General features: G+C 36.8%; 1 protein-coding gene across 4 annotated transcripts in view; it reads right to left on the reverse strand.

Annotated features, from left to right (window-relative positions):
• Positions 1-25802, reverse strand: part of STAT4 (signal transducer and activator of transcription 4) — a 113376-nt gene that overhangs the window by 9542 nt on the left and 78032 nt on the right. For all 4 annotated transcript variants that reach the window (XM_027054481.2, XM_027054488.2, XM_027054473.2 and 1 more), the window contains 12 exons: positions 25666-25758; positions 24713-24791; positions 21506-21591; positions 19888-20039; positions 17934-18092; positions 17125-17217; positions 14167-14226; positions 13840-13857; positions 13659-13752; positions 11611-11655; positions 1638-1721; positions 79-177 (listed from right to left, as the gene is read on the reverse strand). In XM_027054481.2, coding sequence (XP_026910282.1) covers positions 79-177; positions 1638-1721; positions 11611-11655; positions 13659-13752; positions 13840-13857; positions 14167-14226; positions 17125-17217; positions 17934-18092; positions 19888-20039; positions 21506-21591; positions 24713-24791; positions 25666-25758 — 1062 coding nt within the window. The remainder of the gene's footprint in view (positions 1-78; positions 178-1637; positions 1722-11610; positions 11656-13658; positions 13753-13839; positions 13858-14166; positions 14227-17124; positions 17218-17933; positions 18093-19887; positions 20040-21505; positions 21592-24712; positions 24792-25665; positions 25759-25802) is intronic.

The following is a 25802-nucleotide window of genomic DNA, read 5'->3' on the forward strand; positions in this document are numbered from 1 at the left end:
CTTTTGATGCATATGGGTTTTGACAATAAAACAAATCAAATATAATTAAAGGAGGAGAAATAGGAATAGAGACTCTACCTGGGAATCATTGGTTGACACATTGTACCAAATGATGGATGCCCAAGCATTAGGTAACTGACTGACATTGGAAATCATCACCACAGGTAATGAGCTGGTCTGGTTTAAAAAAAAAAAAAAAAGCACTGTTATTATAGGTAGTTGCACCTTGCACTGATTTTATACTTGACTCTGTCCCCTGAAGGGCTATCTCAAGGCAGCTCCACTCCTTTCATCCTGGTGTCTACACTGCCTTGGATACTAAAATGACTTGTGAGCATGTATGAGTCAAAGTACAGGGATGAATGGAGCCATAGAAACAGGAATTCTTTCAGACTGTTTGGTCAGTTAGGTTCTCTAATATCTTCCCTTGACATCATACAGATATTTATATTTTCTCATATATATAGACTAAAATGCAGCTAATTAGAGGTTGTATTGATTTTGCAACTGTCCTCTTAATAAGTTACTTTAAAGAATTTAATTTTAAATTTATCTCTGAAATGGTCAATATATTCAAGGTATGATCTGACAGTCTAATTAATGTCAGTACTAAATATGGGGCATTTTAACTGCAGAAGATGGAGAGGTGAGCAATTCTGGAGAAACATAGCTGCCTGGTCTGCTGTGGAACTCACCCTAGTAGTACTGGTGCAGAGTTTTCAACCTCATGGAATAAACAGGCTTTCACAGATAGTGTGTGGAACCAATCAGCCTACATTAGTCCCTTCCCCATAACAGGTTAGATCTTTGTAGACAGTAAAATACCCAGCTTAAGAGGTCACAGAAATAGAAGTTTAGGGAAAAGAGATGAGGAAGGCATTTATGGAAACATTTTACAAATTTACATTCATCAAGACAACAAAAGAAAGGCAGGACTTTAAAACAGTACATCCCACAAATAAGATCGTATCTGGGGTGTGTAAAACCGTGTTTGTTCATTCATGCACTGGTTCATTCATTTATTTGACAAATGTCAAACAGCTACTATGTGCTAGACATTGAGTGAGTCACTGGTAAGGAGTGACAAAGTCATGATGTCCTGCCTTCAAGTAGCTCAGAGTCAGTCATGTTCAATTTAATCCTCAGAATTTCTTTATTCCTTTTTTGAGCACAACGGTGACTGTTACAAGAGAATCAAAACAATGCACTGTTAAAGTTCCTATCATTTGTCTTTACTCATTACGCTAGAAAAACCTTCTTTCTGAGGGATTTTATGTAAAGGTTAAAATTTTGAAAATACATCACTATGTGGCATAGTTTAAGGCTTTCCACTGAATATTCATAACTCAGAAGAGTCCAGAAAACGAACCAGCAAACATGCAACATGGGTAAGAAATTCAATCTGTATCGAATTGATAATGCCCATGAGATTTTATCATTTATATCTAACCAGAATAGTATACATTCTAACAGTAGAATGTAGACTAATTAGTAACTGACATAATGATTTTCCGAAGTAAAACAACAACAACAAAAAAATAGAGAATGTACTAAAACCTAGAAAAGACTCAGCTTTCATCTACAAATGACAACAAATTACTAAAAATATTTTTAGCAAAGAGTTAATTGATACCTACCTCTAAATCTATGGTCAGGCCATAGAGGCAGATCTGTGTTTCAAAGGTTATAGAATGAAGCTCTTCAGTCACCATGTGACAGCCCTAAGGAAGAAAGAAGTAAGTTGTTATCTTACAAATGCATTCCTGCTATCTATTAGTAGGCCTGCTTCTATACAAATTAATACATTCTTGAATGCCCTAAACATTCCCTATTATGGAACATTCCCTTTTATTATTTGAAGAAGTTATTTAGAGTATTATACAGAGTGAGAAATCTTCATTTCCACAAACAGAATGATTTTAAGTCTCCATAACAATTTAACTTCTGACTCAAAATTCCAGCATATTTTTATCAGTTTAAGTGCAGACAAATAATTATTTATTTTTAATTTTTAAAAATTAGTCCTTTCAACTTACAAACTATTAATAAAAGTGAGGCATATGTGTGTAGATATAACAGAAACAAGTGAGTATCATAATTAATTTATTTAAAAAGAAAGCAAGATTTTCCTCTGGTTAAACATGGCAGGTGGAAAACATGTATTTTCCTCTGCTCCCTCCAGAAACTGCAATAAGTTTTGTCAACTTTTTAGTAAAGTAAAACTATAATCTAGATGCCCAATGAGAGGTGGGGGAGTATGGAGTGAGGGTGGCAATGAGGGGCAGTGTCTCTCAGAACAAGGGGTTGGAAGCATTGAGGCCCTGAGGCCAGAGAGTGAAGAGGGCTGAACAGGGGAGTAATTTTGAACCCATGTAATGAGGTCCCCACCCCTCCCTGTCCCTGGAGTGGGACAGAAGGTTTACTCTCTAGAGTGGATGAATCAGAGGAACTAGAGAGGCTATCTGCATTTCAGATCCAAGGCCAAACTGAGGGAAGGGATAAGATACAATGCAGAAAAGAGGAAGATCCTGTAAAAGTCTATGAAGAAGTCTGTGCCCCTTTCTTTGACATCTCCAGGAAAGACATCTGGGAAGTGGACAAGTTCAAGGAGACACCTTACAGACATTGCCTTTGGGGGCCCCCAATAAGACATTCAGATCCTAATAATCACCCTTAAGTCTACAATTCCCAACATGCACATAGAGCTTCCAGACTTTTAGTGCCTTTCTCCTAAATAGCAAACATTTGACAATCACCAAACATGACAAAACCTGTTACATGAATATTGATACAAAAATCAACACGAAAGAACTCAGAAAAAAGAGATACTGCAAAAAAGCAAATGAAGAGTTTACAAAAAATGTATCAGGGTCAGTTTTACACATTAGCTTAACAAATAAATGGCATAAGAATGGGGCAAATCAACCAATCATAATGGGTGGACATCAGTTGGATACTGATTTGCACAAACCAACTGTAAAAAGATCTTTTTGAGAAAATGGAGAAATTTAAATAATGGAGTTTTATTAAGGAAAGATTTTAAGAAATTGCTATTTTTTTGTTTTTTTGTGTTAAGTGTACTGTGGTTAAGGTTTTTAAAATCCTCTTATCCAGAAGTTCTGCCTACCAAAATATCAATGAGTAAGATGTTATCCTATCTGGAATTTAAGTACTCCAGAAAAAAAAGTGTGTGTATAGGGGGAAAACAGATGAAATAAGACAGGCAAATGTTAATCATTGTTGAAGTTGAGTGATGTATAAATGGAAGGTTCATTGTATTTCTCTCTCTCCTTTTGTGTGTGTATGTGTATTCACTAAAAAGCCCAAGATGTTTAAAGCTCTTTATTAATATCCTTAAAGATGTAACAAATATAGTACATCAGGAACATTCAGAAAATAATAATTAATAATTAAAAATATAATAAGAGAAATAGACAAGTCAGCAGAAGGGCTGGAAACAACGTGAAAGAAATGTCCCAGAGAGTAAAACAAAAAAATGAAGAAATTAAAAAAAATAGGATAGAAAAGATAGTAAAGAATTAATACACAAACTCCAATAACAAGCTAACAGAAATTCCAGAAAACTAATAGAGAAAATGGAATAGAAAAAAGATCAAAAGCATAACCCAATGATAACACTCATACACTGCTGATGGGAGTTGGTAACATCACTTTACAGAATAATTTCTCAATATCTAGTAAAGTAGAAAATGCACTTCCTAGGATGATGGTGAAAGGAATTAAAAAAACCCCAAAAATAAAAAAAATAAGTGTGCACAGAATCATAGGGCAATCAGCCCAAATTAGAGCAAGTGATGGAGGATTCCCAGAGGGATGTTGCCAAGAAAAAAGAAAAAAACAAAAACTCAGATTGAGTTGTTTGGCCATATTGCAAAAAGTTTTCAAGTTTTGAAGAAGGGTTTTGGGCTATATTAGTGACAGGTACATAAAATAAAGTGATGAAATAAAAAAAATTGAGGCAACTAATAAATCCAGGGAAAATTAAAAGTAATACAAGAATGGAAATACAATTATACTATGATATATGGTCAGCTGTTAATAATTTTTATATACTATATACTATATACTATATATACTATATACTCATAGTAATGTAAACATTGAATATATTGACTAAGCCAAAATATATTATATAATGATACTGTGAAGGTGGGGGGAAATTTACATGTATGGAGATCTGCTATAAAAGAGCCATAGTTTAACCTTTTATAGAAAGAATTCAGGAGTTAGATATATAATTTTTAAAAAAAATCAAGAAATGGTAGGGGCGTCTGGGTAGTTCAGTCAGTTAAGAGTCCAACTCTTGATTTTCCTCAGGTCATGATCTCACTGTCGTGAGATTGAGCCCCGCATTGGGTTCGGTGCCAGGCATGGAGCCTGCTTGAGATTCTCTCTCTCTCTTTCTCTTTCTCTCAAAAAATGCTAGTATGATGTTAGTATAATACTTCAACTCAAAAAATGATCACCTCTGAAAAGTGGGTTTAGAGTGGGAAAGAGTGGGACAGAGATTGCTGTTTTCCTTGATGAAATCTTACAGCACCTTGCTATGTGCCCAAGACCAGCAGCACTGTCATATAAAAGCTTGTTAGAAAAATAGGATCTCTGGCCTTATCCTAAGCCTACTGAATCAGATTCTGCATTTTAACAAGAACCTCGGGTGGAATTTGTGAGGCAATGAGTCTCAATGTGCTGTATCCACATTATGTTTAGTCTCAAAAGAGTTGTGGAAAATTTGGAGATGGTATAAAAGCCTTTAACAATTAAAAAAAAAAAGCTTGTGGGAAACTGTAAACAGAAGTGGAATTATTGAGACTAGAAACTCAGGGTAGGATTGGAGGCAGCAGAATCAGCTTTAGGAGAAATGATCTAATATTGAATATGTATTAATAACAAGTTGGAATCTTCTTGTATTAAGTTTCAAATAATAAAAATAGTTCTAATATGATGATATGAAGGACAATTACATGAAGAAGACTTTCTTGACAATGAGGAATGTTAAACCTAGGATTTGTTCCTGAAAAGGAAGCAGCAAGTTAAAGACCCCTCTCTCCCTTGGGTTGGACCCGTGTGATATCTTACATTGTCTTCAGGTAGCTGGATTCATGGGATTGCTTCTTACTGGGTTACTAGAAATTATGTTAATGGAAATTTTGCTTACAAATCCCTTAGACCATCCCTAAAATTACTCCCAGGACATCCAACGCATGAAATAGCTAGTTTCCCCCCAAACCTCTCCTGTCTTGAAATAAATAAATTGCTGTTTCTTCAGTTGAGCATGAGATGAAGGAGTCAGGTTGTGTTTAGGCACCAAGTTGAACAAAACCCACATTTTTTAAACAACAGAGAATCTCACTGCCCTATATAGGGTATTTACACTATGCAAACCCTGGGACAAACGAAGAATCCACAATTTCATGTTCACTAACGGGTGCCTTTCACATTCTCACTAAGTTCAATGGCAGACAGGATGATATAAGCCTGCATAGAACATTTAAGAGGCTTGAGGCAAGCACAGATGGAGACCCACATACCATATGCCTGAACATTTAACCATTATAAATCAAATTAACAAACTGATATATGATATAGCCTCCTGCCTTGACATCTAAGCTTTCATATTACCTAACTGGCCAAGTTTCAACTCCTCAAAGTTCCATTGGAACATGGTGGCCTGGAGAGAGGTGGGCCAATCTGGACCATTGCCCATTCCCCCCACCCCCACTTCCACCTCTGTGAGAAACCTCACTGACTAGTGTGGCCCATTGGCCTCTGCTTGTGTCTAGAAATATTTGCATTGGTGGTGCCATCTGTGCTTGGGACTCTGGGAAAGCACCCTGCCTTGATCCCACGGACATCTTTCTCAGTAGGGGGGGGTGGGCACAGCTGGCAGACAGCTAAAGGGAGCCTTTTTGAGTATGAGGTCCTATCCATCCCCTATACTAATAGCCTATATAGTCTAATTTATACAATTAAATGTAAATATGATATAATTATTCATGATTATAGATGATTTCCTCAGATCTCTGTGTTATGGCACCTGTGTATTCACACTCCAAAGTGTGAGAAACCAGGACTCCACAGACAGAGCAATGACGCTTAGAGTTGTCCATTAACATTGGGAAAAGGCTTCATGCTTTGGTTATTACTTTACTGAACTGGAATGTAGATGGTGAGAGGTTTCTTCAGTGATTCAAACTAATATCTAATGATTACTTAAAACCTCTGATGCAGTTGTGAGGCATACTGAGAATGAAATCCAGCAAGGAAGCTGACACACAATACACATGACTGGAGAAAAGTGCTCTGACAAAAGGAAGCGTCATTAACTTTCAAAGCTTGCATGGCCATCAGTCAAAGTCTTTATTACTTTATCAGTGTAGTCCAAGCCAGGGACGCTATTCAATTTCACATTCTCAGGGTCTATTCTTTATAGACTGGGGAAAACATTGTGGAGAACGTGCACCATTAATGGCTGTGTTAAAAGCCATCCTAATCAGCTGAGATGATTATGGATTTAAAACATCCATATATATGATATTTATATTATATGGCACTGAAAATATAAATGGATTGACTTTATTATACTTGTAAAGAAAAGCACACACTGGATAATCTGCTAAGAAACTGGAAAAGTGGCAGAACAGCTTGACCAGGCTCCATCTGGAAAAAAAACACACAACCTCAGGAAAGGTAGGTATAGATGTCACCATATTCTTCTTTTCTCTGCTCAGTGCCAAATAATACACCCTGGAAACCTAGACTATGTTAACAAATAGCTATGGCTTTTGACTTGACAGGAAACCTCCGTTAAGAAAATATGACTGGGATAAAGCTAATTTTCACCTAAATCCCTTGCTTATCTCTTAACAAGCCATAGTCTATGATAATGTTTCATGGGGAAGACTACGTGGAATAGAAAACAATCATCCATTCACCTAGAGTGTATTTGTTGACTACCTATCATGTGCTAGACACTGGCTTAGATGCTGGGAAACAATGATAAAAGGGGAAATGATGGTACAATCACAGGAGATACAGACCCAATCACAGAATCATAAGAAATAGATGGAAAATGACAACTAATTCTCAGCCTCACACAGTAAAATAAGGGAACTGTGTGGAGGGTGCCACATAAAAAGTTAACGTTTTTAGTGTTATCCTTGTACTGACGTCTCTTCCAAAAAGTGTTGCAACTTCTTAAATTGTTCAGAAGGAAATTAACTTCCTGTGACAATGCATGGGCTAGTTGGCGTGTGAGTAGTGGATCTGTGTCTGAGAACCCTGAACCTTGAAAGAACATCTGTTTGGCTATTCTGTTCAATGAAACTCAAGTCACCCAGGCTTTACTAATAGCTTCTTTGTGCTTCATGACTTTCCACCACATAAACAAAATTACCCAACACCTCAGTCTAAGACTAAAACTGTCATTTATCAGTTAAAGCCTACCAACAAAGAGCAAACTCAAGAGACTGCAATTCCAGCTTTCCTGTTCGAACAGTTTCCACATTTCAACAATCACTCTCTAGTCAGCATTTTGCCAGATAAGGACCTCTGGGAAAGTCTCCTTCCTGGGAATGTTTATTGTATAGGGATGAACTGATTCCTTCCAAGTTTGGCCACTTGGTAGGTGATGAAATTGTTTCTTCACAGTGGTTCTTCCAAGGAAAAGAACAAAGGTGGGAGAAAGAAGGAGTAATTGTTAACCTTGATTCTGTGACAGCGTGTCTACAGATTTCCCAAGGGATGTTGTGAAATTCCAAAGCAAATTTTTGAAATTAAACTCATTTTTTTCCAAAAAAGTAAAGCTCCTACGCCATGTTGCACTCTTGCAGATTATAGAACCTTAGTCAAAAAAGCTTCAGAAATTGTCTAACTCCAATGGTTTTCAAATGTTTTTTTAACCTTGAAACACATTCTTGAAAAGAAATTTTCCATCTGGGTTCCAGCCTGTAAAATATATAAAACAGAGCTATCTTGACTAAAACAGGGGTGGGGGACCCAGAGCTCCACCATTCACCCCCCCACCCCCCATAATCCGGAGGTGACTTCTAAGGTACCTCTTTGGTCCTTTTGGGATGGTATGGGTTTAATGCAACTTCTTCCCTTCACCCAGTCCTATAGCCAGGATCCCTGTACAACCAGACTGATCACCTCTTTTTGGATAATGTGAGTCAAAGAGGCATGGGGGTGCTAGGGAGGTCTGGAGTGGTGCTCCTGGGGAAACTATCATTCATGACATCTTGGTCTGTTCTCAGTCATTTAGTAATCATTCAGTCCAAGTTCTGACAACCACAAAAGCAGAACTGAGGGGCCCCTGTGTGCCCCGTGTGTGTGTGCGTGTGTGTGTATGTCTGTGTATGCACGCGTGCCTATCAGACAGGGGGTGGGGACATGTGGGGTGGTAGTAGGAACCCGAGATATGTGATCCTATAAGAAGGGCACACACACATGGTGCTTTGAGGTTTCAGGGACATGGGGCCAGAGAGGGATGTGCTCAGGGGCCCTAGAAAAGGAACATCTGCAGCCGAGCACTTTGGCAGTGGGCAGAGAAGGATAAGGATCAGCAGTTTGTCCTGTCAGGTACCATCTTTACAGTCATTTCTCCACTTGTGTAAATACCTGTTCTTTACAAAGGGGCAGCCTGGAGGGCTGATCAGGAAGAGCCATAGCAGACATCTATCGCACAGCACAGCACATCACAGTTGATTCTCACACATACCATGTCATTTGGTCCTCTTAACAACCCTCTAAGTGCAGATCAACATGATGCCCATTTTACAGATTAGGAATTGGGAGTTAGTGAGGGTAAGTGGCTTGAGCCAGGTCAGTTGGCTATAGGGGGCAGACCCCAACATGGTGCTATTTCCATCCCCCCACTGATGCACGTTAAACATAAGGGAGAGGTCAAAAACAACATTTTCTGAGAAAGAATTCTTTTAAATTTCTTCTAAACTTTATAAGGATTCTGGCTGAGGTAGCTACGTGATTTCTGCGTGGGTGGGTACAGTGAGAACAGTAACAGCAGCGGCTGGAGTAGAGAAAGGATGAGATGCTCCTCACACACCTGCAAAGACCTCCCTTCTTGGAATCCCAGCAAACGGAGGGAACATGATGAGGCAAGGGGCAGGAGGAGGACAAAGATCAGTGCCAAGTGATAATGCTTCTCCCAGGGCAGATCTTCCGATCCCAGAGGCAGCATTGCCTAGTGGCCAAGAGCATGGATATGGGAGCCATGCTTTGAATCTTGGCCTGACCGTTCTGTGCCTCAGTTTCCCTAACTAAAATAAGTACACTAATAGCATCTGCTTCATAGCACTGTTGCAAGAATTATTACATAAATCAATGTCAGTGAAGCTCTTAGTGCCCAGTATATAGTAAATGCCACAGGAGGATTTGTTAAATAAGTTCTTATCGGGCTGTGAACTCCTGCTGCAGGTGCTCACAGATAAGGAACAACTACTATTTGAAATTTGAAAATGAGGTATCATATCCTACCTTCCTGTTTTCCTGACATTTTGATTACTACAATCTTTGGCCCTATGACTTTATGAACTCCATTTTATCACTAGATCTTCCCCAGGCTCTTTCCTGACTTCCTTTGATCACTCCTACTGCCTGGCCAACCCCTTGGGTTTTTTTTTTTTGTTTTCTTTTTGGCCCAACTTTCTGAGCCCACTTTGTATATTTTGTGACTTCTCGGTTATTCCTGTAGTACATAAAACAACTTTCAGGTCTATGGTTTATTTTAAATGTACCTAGGAGTCATATTACAATTCCATCAACAGGGGGAGCTCAAGGAATAGCTTAAATCAAATTTTCTTGCTCTAGCAAACTTAGGGGGAAAAAAGGAAGAATACAATCATTCTGACACAACAGTACGATTTTGTTATTAATCCAAAAATAAGAGGAAATACATTCGACGTAATGTAAGTAGACAGTGTTAATAAGACATTGCTTGGTTATCATACGGTAGTAGATGATATACTTAGATTTCTTCTCTAAGGAAACCGGAGTAAAGATTTTGATTTTACATTTATAAAGATGACAACGTATTGGAGAGTTGACTATTTAGATTTATTTCCATTTGATCTGTTTTACTTAAGAAACGTTAAGAAGCATTGTGTTTCGTCTATTCACACTTAGCGAGTACTATTCAAGGATGTTATGCTGCTTGAAGTGTTTGCAGCTTGGTCCAGAATTCCAGTGAGATGTGTGAAATAGATTTTTATTTATAATGTGCTAATGTGGTCAGAACAATAACTCTACTTTCCGGTTTACCAGACTATCCTTAAACTCAAAAGCTCTGCTCCTGTGATATCTGGGTGGTAGAGACCCGTTTGCAGCTCTGGCTTAAGACAAGGCTTACCCTGGGAGGAAGGCTTAGTTCATCTTTGGTGTGGCTGTAATATTTGGCAAATGCTCTCTAAGCCATTAAGAGAATGAAGGATTTTTGGAAGAGAAAACATAGTGTATTAAACCTGTTGTGGCCAATCGTTGTGGTTTTGCGGGGAGAGCTAGATTGATTGCAGTTGAAAGCTGGATTTTATAAAGTGCTTTTTCCTTTCAAATAATTCAAAGAGATTTCTCATAGAAGCTGTGACTGACTGTAAAGCCAGGAGATTGAATCCATATCAACCACACCAGAGATAAACCTCACTATTTTACAACTGCATTGTGTAGATGATCTTGCATATGCAGCATCTCTGAACAGAGAGCGTTGGGCATTATACCCTGATCTGTAAGAGGAAGAAATTTTCTCTATCAGATTATTTGCCAAAGGTCACATTTTCAGTCACTGTCAGAATACTTTCAAACCCAGGCTTTCTAATTCCAAATATGTTTTAGCTTTAGTATATTTAGTCCTAGCATCTAGTCCAAAAAAACAGATGATCCCCAAGGCCACTTCCAACCCAGGATTTGCCCACTCTGTCATTTACGGCCTCAAATGTAAACACTGGAATGGCATCAGTTTGTTCTGTTAATCAATTTCATCCAGTGGAACACAAGCCTGAAGTAAAAAGGCAAGGTAACTGATACCATAAAGTAACAGGGCTGTTTTTCATGTCTGATTTTCATATAATATGTCATGAAGTTTGAGACTTAACTCTTATCTGTGGAAAAGGAGTGATTTTAAGATGTTTTATAATAAGGGAGAACTGACTAAAGACATTACAGCACACCTGTGAAATGCAATTCAGTGCAGGCACTTTAAGTGATGTTCTCTAGGAGTATTTAAGGTTATGGAAAGCTGCTCACCTTACATTGTTATGTGGGGAAAAAAGCAGGTTATGAAACAATGTGTACATATATTGTAAAGTAATATATACATAGATAAAGGTCTAGAATGATGTGAACCAAAATGTTAAGTTTTTCTTTTAAAAGGGTATTATTATATGCAATTTCTATTTTCTCCTCTTTAAGACAAAATTTCTTAGACTGTTTGCACTTATCCAGCTTTACGTTTGTAACCAGAGAAACATGAATTTGACTTTACATAAAACTATAAAGGGCAGTTTAAAAGCTTTGTAAAAATAAGATATTATAGAGTTATTTCCTAAAAATAATTATCTTGTAGAAATCATTTTGTACCTCATTTCCTTTGCTTCCAGCACTGGACTTCATTTCCTTTGGTTGCTTTGCAAAAAAGGAATAACAGCATTATCAATTAAATATCGAGTCGGTCATACCCATTGGAGTGATTTTCTGGGCCACAATTCTGCTTTCTAGAACAGTAACCCAGATGTCTTCTAATTACGGAAACCTGACACAGGTGCCCCGATTCAGCAGAAAGAAGCTGACGGTTTCATCTCATGGGATGTCACTTTAGAAACTTTCACTAAGGGACGTGAGGAAGTTGGCATACTGTTAAGACTATGATTTTCAGCCCACGTTTTAGAAAGAGGAAATCATGCTGGGATGGTTTAAAATCTACTCAGCACTCCTTTGTACCTGGAAAGCATCACCTGAGCTAAGCTGCAATGGTTCTCAATCCCTGTGAAACCAACAGAGGATTGGGGAAACAAACAATGGGAGGTACTATGCCACAGGACACAGCAAGCTACTACATGGCGTTAGAGACTCAGGGACACAGAAATGTTCATGATATAGATGACTTCATTTTTTAAAAGGCAGACAACAGTTTACACAGTGCCTACAGTCTGATCTCACTTAAAAAGTACATATACAAAAGTTAGAAAAGAATGAAAACGAAAGTAAAGATGTAATAGTGCTATAAGGTAGTGAGATTACAGATGATTTTTAATTTTTTCATTTTTGCCTCTCTGGTTTTCTACATTTAGTTTTGTATTAAAAAGCAACTAGAAGTTATTATGCGGGGCGCCTGGGTGGCTCGGGTGGGTGAATGTCCGACTTCGGCTTAGGTCATGATCTCACAGTTAGTGAATTCGAGTTCCGCATTGGGCTCGCTGCTGTGGACGCCGAACCCTTTTCGGGCCTCTGTTCCCCTCACTCTGCCTCTCCCCAGCCTCAAAAATAAAGTTTTTTTTTTAAGTTACTATGCAAAAGGTAATATATATAAAAACGCTTTGTAACTAGAAGAGCACCTTAAAAAGTAAGATTTTATTTTATGTGTTATCCCTCCTGGAGTAAAGACCTAACCACTTTTTGGTATGTTCCTTGTCCTTTCCACATGACCTTTATTGAGAGATAGACATCTCTAAGTTAAGGTCTCTTACAGCTTTATTTATTAGCAAACATTGTCCATTATTGAAAATTTCTTAAGAATAGGAAATGAACCTATGTGAAAAGAGTATTAGTTATAAGGATGTATAATACATAACTCCTCCTTACATTTTGTTTATTTATCAGTCTCACACTGGAGGGATTCAGTGAAAAAGAAACGTACGCTTCATTACTACAGACCAAACAAAAACAAAATTAAAAACAAAAGCCAGAATACATTTGTATATGCAGATATCTATTAACCTAAATTTTATCTTTTAGAAATTAGACCCTTTGAAGCCCACTTAGTGGTGCCCCAACATTCGGGTGAGGTCCTTTCTAAGTGCTAATCATGAGTATCATGCATCTGGCAAGAAAAGCAGTAGAGTCTTTGGGAATCTAAGAACTATACAAAGAATTAGAAAGAAAGCAGGAAGAGAACTCTAGGTTAAGAGGAAGTGGTATGAACAAGAAGCAACAGGTTAAGGCTGGGTCAGAAGCTTTCTAGACATGCCAAGGCACACTCTATGCAACCGCCAGACCCAGGAACATCCTACCTGCCCACAAGCTACTCTAAAAATGAAAGCACCTTCGGCCAGACATGTTGTTGCTGGATATCATTTCTTGGAGACATTTAAAAAATGAAACCAGGAATTCCTATCCATTACAAGACCGATTATGTCTGTTATTATTTCCAAAATATATTGACCAATTGCTGCATATACTTAGGTACTATTCTCACCATTTTTGAGAACTTGGACTTCTGAGTTAAGTTACTGTGGTCTTTCTAACATTTTTAATTCTTCAATAATGGCATGTTTTATTTCTCGATGTGGCCCTTAATCTCACATAAGAAATGCCAGAAACCAAAATATATTTAATTATAAGGCCTATTCTTAAGGATGTGTCTGATTTGGGAGGGGGAGTAGCTTGTGTAATTTTACTGTTGAACTCACCAAATGTCGAAATTCTACTGAGAGACTCCCGTTAGAAGATTCTTCAATGGACATGGCTTTGACATGAGTCCCACAAAGAACAAATCTTCGATTGCTAGACAGAAAGTCTTAGCTATTTACATGGTCTCAGGTAAAATACATTTATGGGACCATCAAAAAATATATAAAATAAATTTCTTACCTTAGAGTTGAAACATTCCTGTAAAACCAAGAAGATTCCTTAAAATGAGCTATTTTATGGATCTAGTAAAAACTTTCTTTGATACTTTAGAGAGTAGTATAATATAGTCATAAATTTTCATTTCAAGACTTTATAGTAAAATTTTTTAAAGAAATCTTCATTGGAGTTCTATTAAATGTTTGAACTTCAAAGTCAAATATTTGAAGTACATTGATATGTAATGTTAGAGAAATATATTTAAAAGTTTGAAATAATTCTATAGAATGAGGAAAGTTCTTTTTACAAAGTCTCACATTTTCATGTTTCAAAATGAAATTAGAAACTTACTTGTCAATAGATGCTTTCACCTTTACCTGATAGTTCAGTTCTGGCAATTTTATTAGTAGTCTGGAAAGACACATAAATAAGAATCAGAGCCAAAAATTAAAAGTGCTAAGAGCCTTTTTATATTTAAATATATAAATATATTTATGCCCTATACACATAAATTGAATTTAGGTTATCTTCAGTTATATGTTAGTGTGATTCGTGGTTGAATCACTATATTGTACATCTGAAACTAATATAACACTGTAGGTTAACTATACTGGAATTAAAATAAAGTAAAAATAGATAAAAATAAAAATGTACAATTCCTCTTTAGTTTGTCATGTTACTAATATTGACACCAGCCATTTCCTATCATATTGACAAACATTTGTGAAGTACTTCCATATTGCTTTAGTTGATATATGTTGGATAATACATTGGCTAGGTCAGAAAAATAGCTATATATTTTGGCTAAAGCTCAAATTTGGGTTAAGTGTATAAATATAAGAAAAACATTCAAGTGTATCAATATGGCTCCATTTTATTCTCATATCATAAAAAAATTTAAGCTTGGTAAAACTAAAATGTTTTGATGATAACTGTTTTATGGCAAAAAGTCTGAGAAAGACCAGGCCTCTGGGATCTGAAAAATTCCAATTCAAATGTATTTGCAATCTTTAAGTACACTATGTAAGTCCCAGCAAAAATGTTCATAACTTAAAAAGATTTAATTCCAAACAAGTGATTAAAGATCAGAGTAAGAATTCCTTTAATTTCTTCTTCTGGTGTCAGATCCTTTGTTCTTTTGCTTTTCCCAATCGTTTGAGTCATAACCTCTAATATACCCTCTCTGTGGGTTCAGTCGATCTCAGGGATATTAATCCAATCACTCACTCACTCATCCCAATCATGCACTCATCCCAAAACTCATTCATTCACTCAGCATGTATTGAGCTCCTCATGTATGGCCAGGACAGCCCTGGAAGTGTGGACGTAGCTACATATAAAAGGAAGAGGTCCAGCTAAATCTAATAGATGGAATGTGGAAAATGGAAATAAGCAACTGATGGCATTAGAGGAATATAATCACAGATGATAGACAGCGCAAACAAAAGTGTGGGTAGAATGTGACAAAGGCTCCTTAAAAATCCTGTATGAAGCACAGGTTTGGTGTTAGGGTTTGGAATATGGTAAGTGTGTAGTTGTTAGTAGTGAAGGGTGAGGAGGTCATATGAAATAGGGCAGCAAGTTTTCCCTCTCTGCCTTCCTATCATACTTCAGGAAGGATCTGATCCACTGTGAGATGCTGATGACTAAAGGGAATCCCATGTCACTGCTCCTTTTGAAATAGGAGGCTGGAATTCTTTGGGAGGGAGGGGTTTTAGGGAAAAAGTTTGAATATTAGTAAAGGATCATCTATCAAGACAGTGAAGAACAGGGTACAGAGAAGGATAGGGAACCAACAGTCAGGTGGAAGAGGAAAGCAGGAACGCTGCTTTCAAATCAGGGACTAATGGTCTAGGCTCCTGGCAATCAGTTCAAATAACATGTAAGGTGATGCCCATTCAGGGAGCTTCTTCCACTCTGAACTCTTGGCTGAGAACATTCCCTAATCATCTCCCTTTTTGTCCCAGAGAGCATCTTAGACTTACCATTTCATCTCTGGGGGTATCTCAAGGAAAAGTAGGATGTCCACCACCCCTCTATCCTATTTCCCTTTAGTGTTACTGTCTTCTGGGTTATAGAAATATAGGGATGAGGAATGAATGAACAACTTTTGAAAATCATGAAATTTTGAAAGGGAACCTGGCCTCTGCCTTTTGTTCTTGGTTCTTAAGTCTTACTACAAAATTCACACAAAGGAAATGATTAAGAATTTCAAGTCAGGTATTTAAAATGCAAACTGAAGAAAAATGCCTTCCCTTTAAAAATGGAGTTCTGAGGTGATGGATGTTAACTAAACTTATTGTAGTAATCATCTTAAACTTCTATAGCGTATGTCAGTTACATCTCAATAGATTTGAAATGAATAAAAAAATAAAATAAAATAAAATAAAATAAAATAAAATAAAATAAAATAAAGTAAAAAAATAAAGTTCCAATAGTGATGTGTGATCAGAGACCCTATTGTGGGGCCCTAAATCACTATCTACCATGGCATCATTACCTCTCATATGGTAGTCAGAGGTGACTTAGTGATTAGGAATTTAAAGCTTGGGGGTCTTGGAGATTGATGCATGATGAAAATCTTTGAAAGTTTGAGTTCAAATTCATTATTTTAAGTGTCACTAGGGAAAATGATACGTCTTGGTTTCTCATGCTAATGGAAAGGATCAAATGCACAGACAAAGCAGCAATAACACAAAAGTCATATGTCTTTAAATCAGGTACATGGTAAGGATATATTGAAACTTACAGCATTATGAGTTTTTGTGGAAAATCCTATAAGCTAGCTGCTGGGCAATCACAGGGGAAGAACATCATATTTCATGGGTAAGATATTCAAAGCCTTTCATATTCTGTCCCCAATCTACTCAAGTCTACCTCTCCCTATTTCACATGCTTACAAAACAGACCCAGAAAGTCATTATTTCTGTCATCTCGGCTCTCCTACAATCCCACTCTCCTTCCTGTCTCTGCTCTTCCTGCAAGGTCCTTCCTCATAGGGACCACAAGGCTTTGCTAGCCTCTACCAAGTCAGCCTTTTCAGCGTTTAATCCCATGATGCCCGACGTTGGGATTCCATACTGTCATGATAATACCCTTCAGGCCTTCATCTTTATTGTCATATTCTTTACAAGCAGGGCCCTCATACTAACATTTCTCAGGGTATCTACCAAAGCTCACTGCTGGGCATGCAGGAAGTGCTTAATAAAGAAGAGTTGAATGAAAGGCACTATGAGAGAAATGAGTTGTAATTAACGCAGTGGCTGAGGCTCCACAAACAAATGAAACGATAGAGCACATTCTGCCTACCTTAGCTTTACAGTGAACTGAATGAGAGTTTTAAGTACCATCGGTCTCTGAGGGTGGGTTGGCATGCATGGCTGTCGTTCAACCACAAATGAGCTAGATTAAAAGGAAATAAAGCACGTCTTGAAAACATTGAAAATATTGACAGGCTGAAAACCACAGAGAAACAGGATGCTGTCCTCTTAAAAGATCCAAATTTTCTACACTTAGAAGACATTCAAATGTCCATTAAGTTCAAATCTTTCCAAAGACTTCTCATAAATAGTTACCAGGAGATGGAAAAAATGTCTAAAGATTGTCCCTAAATAACAATGGTAAATAATTCTTAATTGTTATACTTGAGTCAAGAATAAAAGTCTATTTTTATCATACTAAACATAAAGGAAAAGTTAATTTCATGCCATCTTTGAACTGGATATTAGAATTTCTGGATGTTAGAATTTTTTTTTTAGATGAGCTAATACACATAAACATGGTCTCCACCCTTCATTTCTTGGATATATACTTAAGAAGAAATCATTGAAATCTTGTTTTCTAAAATGTGAAAAATGAACTTCAGCTGGATGATGTGCTTGGCTCATGGAAAATTGAGTCAGTTCTTGGGAGAAGTGTTGAATAAATAGTGAAGAGCAGAAAGGCTTCTGGAACTCTCTGTAGCTTTATCCCCTTTACCCTGAGGCTCACTGTTTAACACTTGCCTACCCACCCCACCCCCCCATCACCTTAACACTAAAACCCCAGCCAGGGTGTCCTTACAACCCCACAAGACTGAGGCTTCCATGAGGCATTTAAATGGATAATACTTTACTTACTTCTTAAAAAGGTTGTAGATCAAGAAGGTGACTCTTTCTAGCAGATGGGCTCTTTGCATGGGGATGGGATCCCCTTCATATGTCATTTTAGTCGACTGCTCCTCTAATTTCTCCAATTGCCTTCTGAGTTGGAACAGACTTTCTGCCAACAGTGTAAAGCTATTGAACAACAAATGAAAATCAGCAGATAGTTTTCCCATTTAACAAGCTACCGTTTTAACTATTAAACACATTAGCAAATAATAAATTATTAAATAATTATTCAATTAATACAATCATTTACTTAATTCCATTACAAGTTAGTGACAGTTCTGTATGTTTATTTCCCAAATTAGTTTTTCCTCTAAGATGTATGATGCATGGGAAACATTTTCAACGTTTTCTCATTTTTACCTATAGTTATAGACATCATTTACAAAATTTTGTCAACATCTGGAACCAAATCCCTTTTAATTTTTTTGTTTACAAGTCTGTTAAACATATATATGTTAAGGATATGGTACTCACTAACGGGTAGAGAAACAGCAAATTTAAAACTTTAAAAATACATGATATGAAGAGTGTTATGCATAAGAATACTAAAGAAAAAAGACAGTATGAAATGAACTGCCTTCCCCACTCCAGTATGTATTTTTCAGATCCTAAGTATTAGCCAAAAATTTTCAGTGTATCTGTCTGGAGAAGGTACATGCTTAGAGTTTTACTCACTATGTGGCGATCTCACCTCAGAAATGGAGGTGGGCTCTTGGGCCTGAAGTTTAAGAAAGAGAGAGGCTGAAATGGACACTGAAGGGACTGTCCACTCCCAAGGAGGCAGGATATCTGGACAGACTTGCTAAGTCTTTCTGGCCCTGACAGCAGCTCTTTCTACTTAGAAGTTTATTCCCCACATAGTGCTATGAAAAGATCTGTCAACCCCCCACAGAATTTGGTGTAAGCACGCTTATCTGCTAAATTCTTGATGGCTTCCTTTGTTGTTTATCTTGTTTTCAAAACAAGGGATTACAGTAAGGTTAGGGAATTAAAGCATCTCTCCAAGGAAAATCAGTATGTTTTAAAAAGAGCCCAATTCCTTACTCTTCTTGACAAGCGGGACTGGCGGGGTGCAAGTGGCCCCAGTTATGCCATATCTCCCTTGTATTGCTCTGTACCCTTTAGAAAGCAATTTTAGATTTCAACTGAACATTTTCCTTCTTTTTCATTATTTTTTCTAAGTGCTCATTCGATCAGATAATTTTATTTGGCACTGATGAAGAAGAAAGCCCTATCCACATTTTTTTTTTCCAATACAAAGGATATCTATCTGTATATGATAGCCTATGTGTATACGGTAGGGGATGCCCTGTTGTATTAGCCATTTGAGATATTTCATTTAAATACAAAAATAAATCACTTTGTTGAACACACAAAACTAACGTTGAACCCTAACTTCTTAAGATATACATTTAAAAACTAAGATATATTTTTTTAAGCTTTTGAAGTTAGTGCTTCATATGTCCTTATAGAAAGCTATATTTATTGCAGGTTTCAAAAATTCACTTGAGTCTTTTAAGATTAATATATTAGATGAGAAAAAGTAAGCATTTCTGATGCATTCTATAGACTTCTATAGATACTTTGTTTTTGCCCCAAAGGAATAAAATTAAAAACACATAGGGGTGCCTGGGTGGCTCAGTCGGTTAAGCATCCAACTTTGGCTCAGGTCATGATCTTGAGGTCTGTCAGTTCAAGCCCAGCGTCGGGCTCTGTGCTGACAGCTCTGAGCCTGGAGCCTGCTTCAGATTCTGTGTCTCCCTCTCTCTCTGCCTCTCCCCTGCTTGCATTCTGTCTATCTGTCTCTCTCTCAAAAATAAATAAACATTAAAAAAAAACACATATACATCTCTGGCTGAGCTACACTGAAGCTTTGTACTTCCTGTGGTTTTCACTAGAAACTAAAGTCAATTTGTTTTACCAGTTTTGAAGCTGGTCGAGCCCATTGTGGAGCGGTCCTCCAATGCAGGCGATCTGCTGGCGCCTCTTCCAGTCCTGCAGCTCTTCCATCAGCATGCTGTTCATTAACAAGTCCGTTTCATTGACTATTTGTGTCATTTTACTGAGGGCTTCCTAAAAACAAAGGTGACTACTGAAAAGATTTTCAAGAGACACAACCAAAGTCACTTATAATTCAACCTGTAAAACAATTTGTCTGACCTGGAAGATACAGGCTTGGTTACAATTCTCACTACATACTTTATGAAATACTACCTTATAGTTATCCTAGCACTGCCTTTTCAAACTATTAAATGATCACAAATAACATCACAAAGAAAGAAGCATGACCACAGTTAGCAATCTCATAATGTAATATCATTTAGTGTAAATATATTGAGTTTGTACCTCCTGTGACAATATTGAATCTTCTAGTCATACAGCCATTTCTCCATTATTTAAAAAGACACAGATTAAATTTATATTCTTATAAATATGTTTATTCATTTATTTTTAAATGCAATGACAAAAATTGGAGTCTTTCTGTATTAGTTTTTATTAGGACTTTATCTGAATTTAGGAAGAAGTATAGCTTTCAAAGGCCTAAGGATTAAAAGTTGTGAATTCCTATCCTGGTTCTGTGACAAGCTATGTGAATTTGGATAAACCACTTAATTTGCTGGAACTTTATATTTTGATCTATACAATCAGGTGAATGGACAGAATTATTTCCGGTTCCTTCTGTCCTTAAAATCTTATTTCTGAAGTAGAATAAGATAGCATGCATAAAACATATAGTATAGATTCATTATGCATAAAAGCATTAAGCTTATCTTGGATTAAATACTTGCATGCTTAAAATCTGATATCTAACTGTTAAAGTTTATAATTTAGGGTGAAAATAAATTTTACATTTATCTGTGCTCACACAAATTCCTGCACAAAAAACGAAGCCAAACTTTTAGAAATAAACTCTTGACTTATCAGTAACAGCTCAGATTTCAATGCATTTATTTTCAAGGAGAGATAGAAAGTTGAAATAGAAATGTTTCCCTTTTTTAAAAAATATTTCATTTTGTCAGAAAGGAGTTCTTCCTCTCCGTGAAAGGAGGTTAGATTGAATACGCTCAGTTGTCAATGAACTATCCTGAAATCTAAGAAATTACTTAGCATGAGGTCATTTTTCAGAGTAGAAACTGGAACATTGATTTTTCTATTAAAATTTTAGTAGTCATCAAATAATATTTTAATTATACATGTGTAGGAGAACCCACATCAGCATATTAAGTACAGAAACTAAGACAGTCATGTCTGAAATAGTGGCAAATAAAAATTGGGTAAAACATTCACCTTGAAATTAATGGTAGCTACAGTAAATGTACAGCATAAGCAAGATAAATAAACTCGCAAGAGGTCCAACTTTGTGAACTTAGCAAGAGAAGCATGGCAAACAGCATGGCACTCTTTCTAGAAACATTGCCATTTATTCATTCAGCTTAAATAGAACTGAAGGAATCCAAGAGCTTGAGTCTTTTCAGTAGGATCAAATACAGGAAAAGGAGAAAAACGGGCAAAAGGCCAAATTAAAGTTCTTCACTAACCTTTCTCTTGAAGTCGAGACTGTTAAGCATTTCTTGCAGAGTCAAAACTTCCTGATTCATTAAGGCATTGTTCTTGTCCCCCTGATCTGTGAAGGAAAAGAGATGAGATGTGGAGTCCACTCCAAGGCAAAGGTCTCTGTCCTGAAAGCTACATCTGCTGCAATTCCCATCCTTAAGTCTTAAGATACAGAAGCCTAATGCGACTGTTAGAGATGAGCATGAAAGTCAGTCCGTATCTGCTCATTTGCCAGGAAGGATCACCACCGAGTAAGCCAGTGAGCTCTCTATCATACAGACCTTGACTGAAGACCATTCTTCACACCATGTTCCTTTTTGGGGCAGAGAGAGAGGTGAAAAAGTTTTTGAAATGTATTCCTTTTTAAGATACCTCTACATTGATAGTAACCCTAGCTGGTTGGCGTAAGTAGGAAAGGGGCCTGTCTTTGTGCACATTAATCATATTTGACTCCTCCTGATGCCTTTACCCATCTGCCTCACTCTACTTGATACCCAGGAATTATGGAAAACTGCCTGAAGAGTTGCAGTTTTACCTACTTAGTCTCATGAACTAATAACGATGAAGTCCTTTGCTTTCCTTTTTGTCTTTTGCAGAATGGGCTTGCCTCACAGTAAAACTAGAAGCAGGAAAGAGTTACAAATTAAGAAAAATCTCTGACTGAAAAAAACCTGAGATGGTTTATCCTCTTAAATGGGAGATGTGCAATAAACGTTGTATTATTTAACTTGAACATTAAACTTTATTGGTATATAGCAAGTGGTTATTTATAGTAACTGCTCTTGTCGGTGAAAAGTGAAGGGTGGAAATGCCAATCTGACCTGTGTGATTGTGAAAAAGAGGCCCCAAAACAACGTGGGGCCCAATTTCTCTACAAAATAGCACTGACCTCCAGGAAATCATTCTTGGTTGTATTCACAAATTCGCTAACTCCTAGATCCCACATGTAGCAAAATCTTGCTTCTACAACATTTTATTATCAAAATTCTATCTATCAAAATTCATTAGCTAATACTTTTCGGTCTTCACCAGCAAGATATAACTTGTGTTCATGTGTCTTTCATTTCACTTAAAACATTTCATTTCACGGGGTTCATGGGTGGCTCAGTTCAGCTAAGTGTCTGACTTTCCAGCTCAGGTCATGATCATGTGCTTCGTGAGTTTGAACCCTGCATTGGGCTCTGCGCTGACAGCTTGGAGACTGGAGCCTGCTTCGAATTTTGTGTCTCCCTCCCTCTCTGCCCTTCCCCTGCCTGCGCTTTCTCTCTCTCTCTCTCTCTCTTTCTCTCAAAAATAAATAAACATTAAAAAAAACCCATTTCATTTCACTTATAATCAACAAAATGAACACTTGTTGATTTAAGTGATAGAATGATCAATTTGATTCTTCGTAATGCTCGTGAAGCACTGATAATATCAATATAACTAATTGTAATATGCTAAGTTCAAAGCAATTCTATTGTTTAATGTATTTTGTTACATTCTACTTCTTTTTTAACAACTTTTTTTTAATTAAGTGGGCTTCATGCCCAACCTGGGGCTTGAACTCATGACTCTGACATAACAGTCACATGCTCTACCTATTGAGCCACCCAGATGCCTCTACATTCTACTGCTTAAATTGGTGACTCACATATGAGATTTGGGATGAGACTGCATTCAATGGACTGGAATGCTTGATTAAATTTGTATTTCTAAACCTTTTTAGGATCATGGACCCCTTTGATGAAATGCATGTTTGTGCCATTTTTTCTGAAGGGAAAAATTATACATATAAGCAACTATGACTATTTTAAACATGACCTCATAGGAGCCAACACATCCTGAAGATGCCAGGAGAACACGTCACTTGTCACCTATGCCAAACAAGATTCCTATCCGAATATCTTTGCTTTTAAATCTTAGATGACAGTTAAGCATTTGGTCACAGTCATCCATACTTCCTTCCAGAAGTTTTAAGCTAACATCTCAGTAGTTAAAAATGCTTCAGTAAATAAAAGATTTCTATCCGATTTGTTATGAAAAATTATTTGAAAATAATTTCAGAATTACAAAAGAGTTGCGACAATAGTACAGTTTCCATCTGTTCTTTATCCAGCTCCCTCTAATATCTTACGTAAGTGTAGTACAATTACCAAAGCCTGCAAATTGTTTGGTACATCCGATTAGCTAATCTAGACCTAATTGGAATTTCCTCAATTGTCCCACTAATGGCAGTACACTTCAAATGATCAATCCGTTGTTACTTGTAAATTTTAGACCTTATAAATATTCTCATTCTTTCATTGCTTTTTTCCCTTTCCATTTTTTAAAAAACATCTAATTGTAAACAAACTCAGTGTTTAATCACAGAGATAATCAAATAATTGCAGTGTTCTTACGTTCTGACATTCATACAATTATTGAAATTATGTCTTTGAAGATTTTTTGATACAGGGAAATATTTAAGTTAAAACTTCAGTTTAAAATGCAATACACAAAACTGTGTATTATTATTATTTTTGCAAATAAATAGATATGTATGTATTTGAATATATAGGGAAAAGGCTGGAAGGAAGTATACTAACATTTTGACAGTGTTTATCTATAGATGGTGGAATTTTGTATGATCTTTAATTTTTTAATGCTTTTGTCTACTTCCCAAATTTCCTGCAGTGAATCACATTTCTACTTACAATTAAAAAAAAATTTTTTTTAAGGAGGCTCTACGCCCTAGGTGGAGTTTGAACTCATGACCCTGAGATCAAGAGCCTCATGCTCTATTCATTCAGCCAGGCAGGCACCCTATATTTCTACTTACAACTTAAGAAATTATATTTAAAAAACTCATTTAGGGATGATATTAGTAATTTCCTGATCATGCTAGGAACTATTATTACTTTTCTTAGTTGTGATAATGATAGTTTGATTCTGATTTCTCTTGAGCTGTATAATTTACTTTGAATTGGTTGGTATACACACACACACACACACACACACACACACACACACATAGACACTCACACACAGAGAAACAGAAAGAGGGAAAAGGAGGAAGCAAAATACTCTCCTGCACTCTATCTTCAAAACAAAAACAAAAGCACTTCACTTAGGGAAGTAGATCAATTTATCAATTTTGTCAGTAAAGAATAAGTCCTAGTCATGTTGTCTTTATGTCCCTAGGTAGAACTACAGACAAAATAAAAACTTACCCATTGTCTGAATTGTTTTATACCTGTAGTCAAATTCATCTTGCAGGTCTTCTAAATATTTGGTGTCTTGTTCTGTCATCTTTTTACAAAAGAAAACATAGTCTGTTGTTACATGTAAGCACATCAGGGAAATATCATCACCAGTGTTTCAAAATACACTATTTGGGGCTTCAGTCATGTCCTAGATGAAGTGTGTACAATCTACATTTCTAAAGAGCTAATTCCCATGAAGTTTGAATAGCACTGGAAGAACCAGACAAAATGTTCTCTTCATTTTTTCTTCCTGATTGTTTGAAAATCTTTCAGCATCTTGCCTTTTATCTCTCAGTTCCAAATGATGCTACTAATTACTTTTTTTTTATTATTGGAGAATATGGATACCTTTTCCCTTTTAGTTCCCTACAACTCTGCGTTAATGTATCAGTTATCTTTTCACTGAAAGGCTCTATTCTAATCTGCTGTACTTTATGACAATTCAGCCTACAGTCCCTCTCTGCTTCTTAGAAAAATATCTATGCTTCCTCTATGTCTCCTGTTTGTTTATGTTTCAAGATTTCACTTTGCTTTTCTCCAAACGTGGTGGTATCTTTCTGCTCAGACATAATAGGTATTAAGTGCCAAGATCTGGGCTAATGGCTTTCCTTACATCATCTCATTTGTCCTCACAACAAGCCCGTGGTGGTGGTTATCCTCACTTTTGCAGATGAAGATGCAGACATTACAGATGTGAAGGTTAGAGGCTTAGAATTTGGGGGGCGGGGAGCTCCGGTCTCCAGTAAATTGAAGTTGAAAAGTTTCCCCCAAAGAAATCTTTTCTAATATGAACATAGTGTGTGAGAGATAGTTATCTTATTGACAAGTTACCCTATGATTTCTGTATGTACTAGCTTTGGGCACATAAGAAAAAGAGGCACAGTTAGGGCCACCTTGCTAATTTTTCATGAAACACTCACCTGCACACTATTTCTAATGGCAGTCACTTTGTGCTCCACATTCCTCTGCCTTTCTGAAACTGAAGAACTTTGTAAGGATTTCTCCAAAGGTCCCTAGAAAAAAGATGTCTTGAACTTTCAGTGATGTGGATAAAACA

The sequence above is a fragment of the Acinonyx jubatus genome, chromosome C1 (genome assembly GCF_027475565.1).
Source record: "Acinonyx jubatus isolate Ajub_Pintada_27869175 chromosome C1, VMU_Ajub_asm_v1.0, whole genome shotgun sequence".
Classification (NCBI taxonomy): Eukaryota; Metazoa; Chordata; class Mammalia; order Carnivora; family Felidae; genus Acinonyx; species Acinonyx jubatus.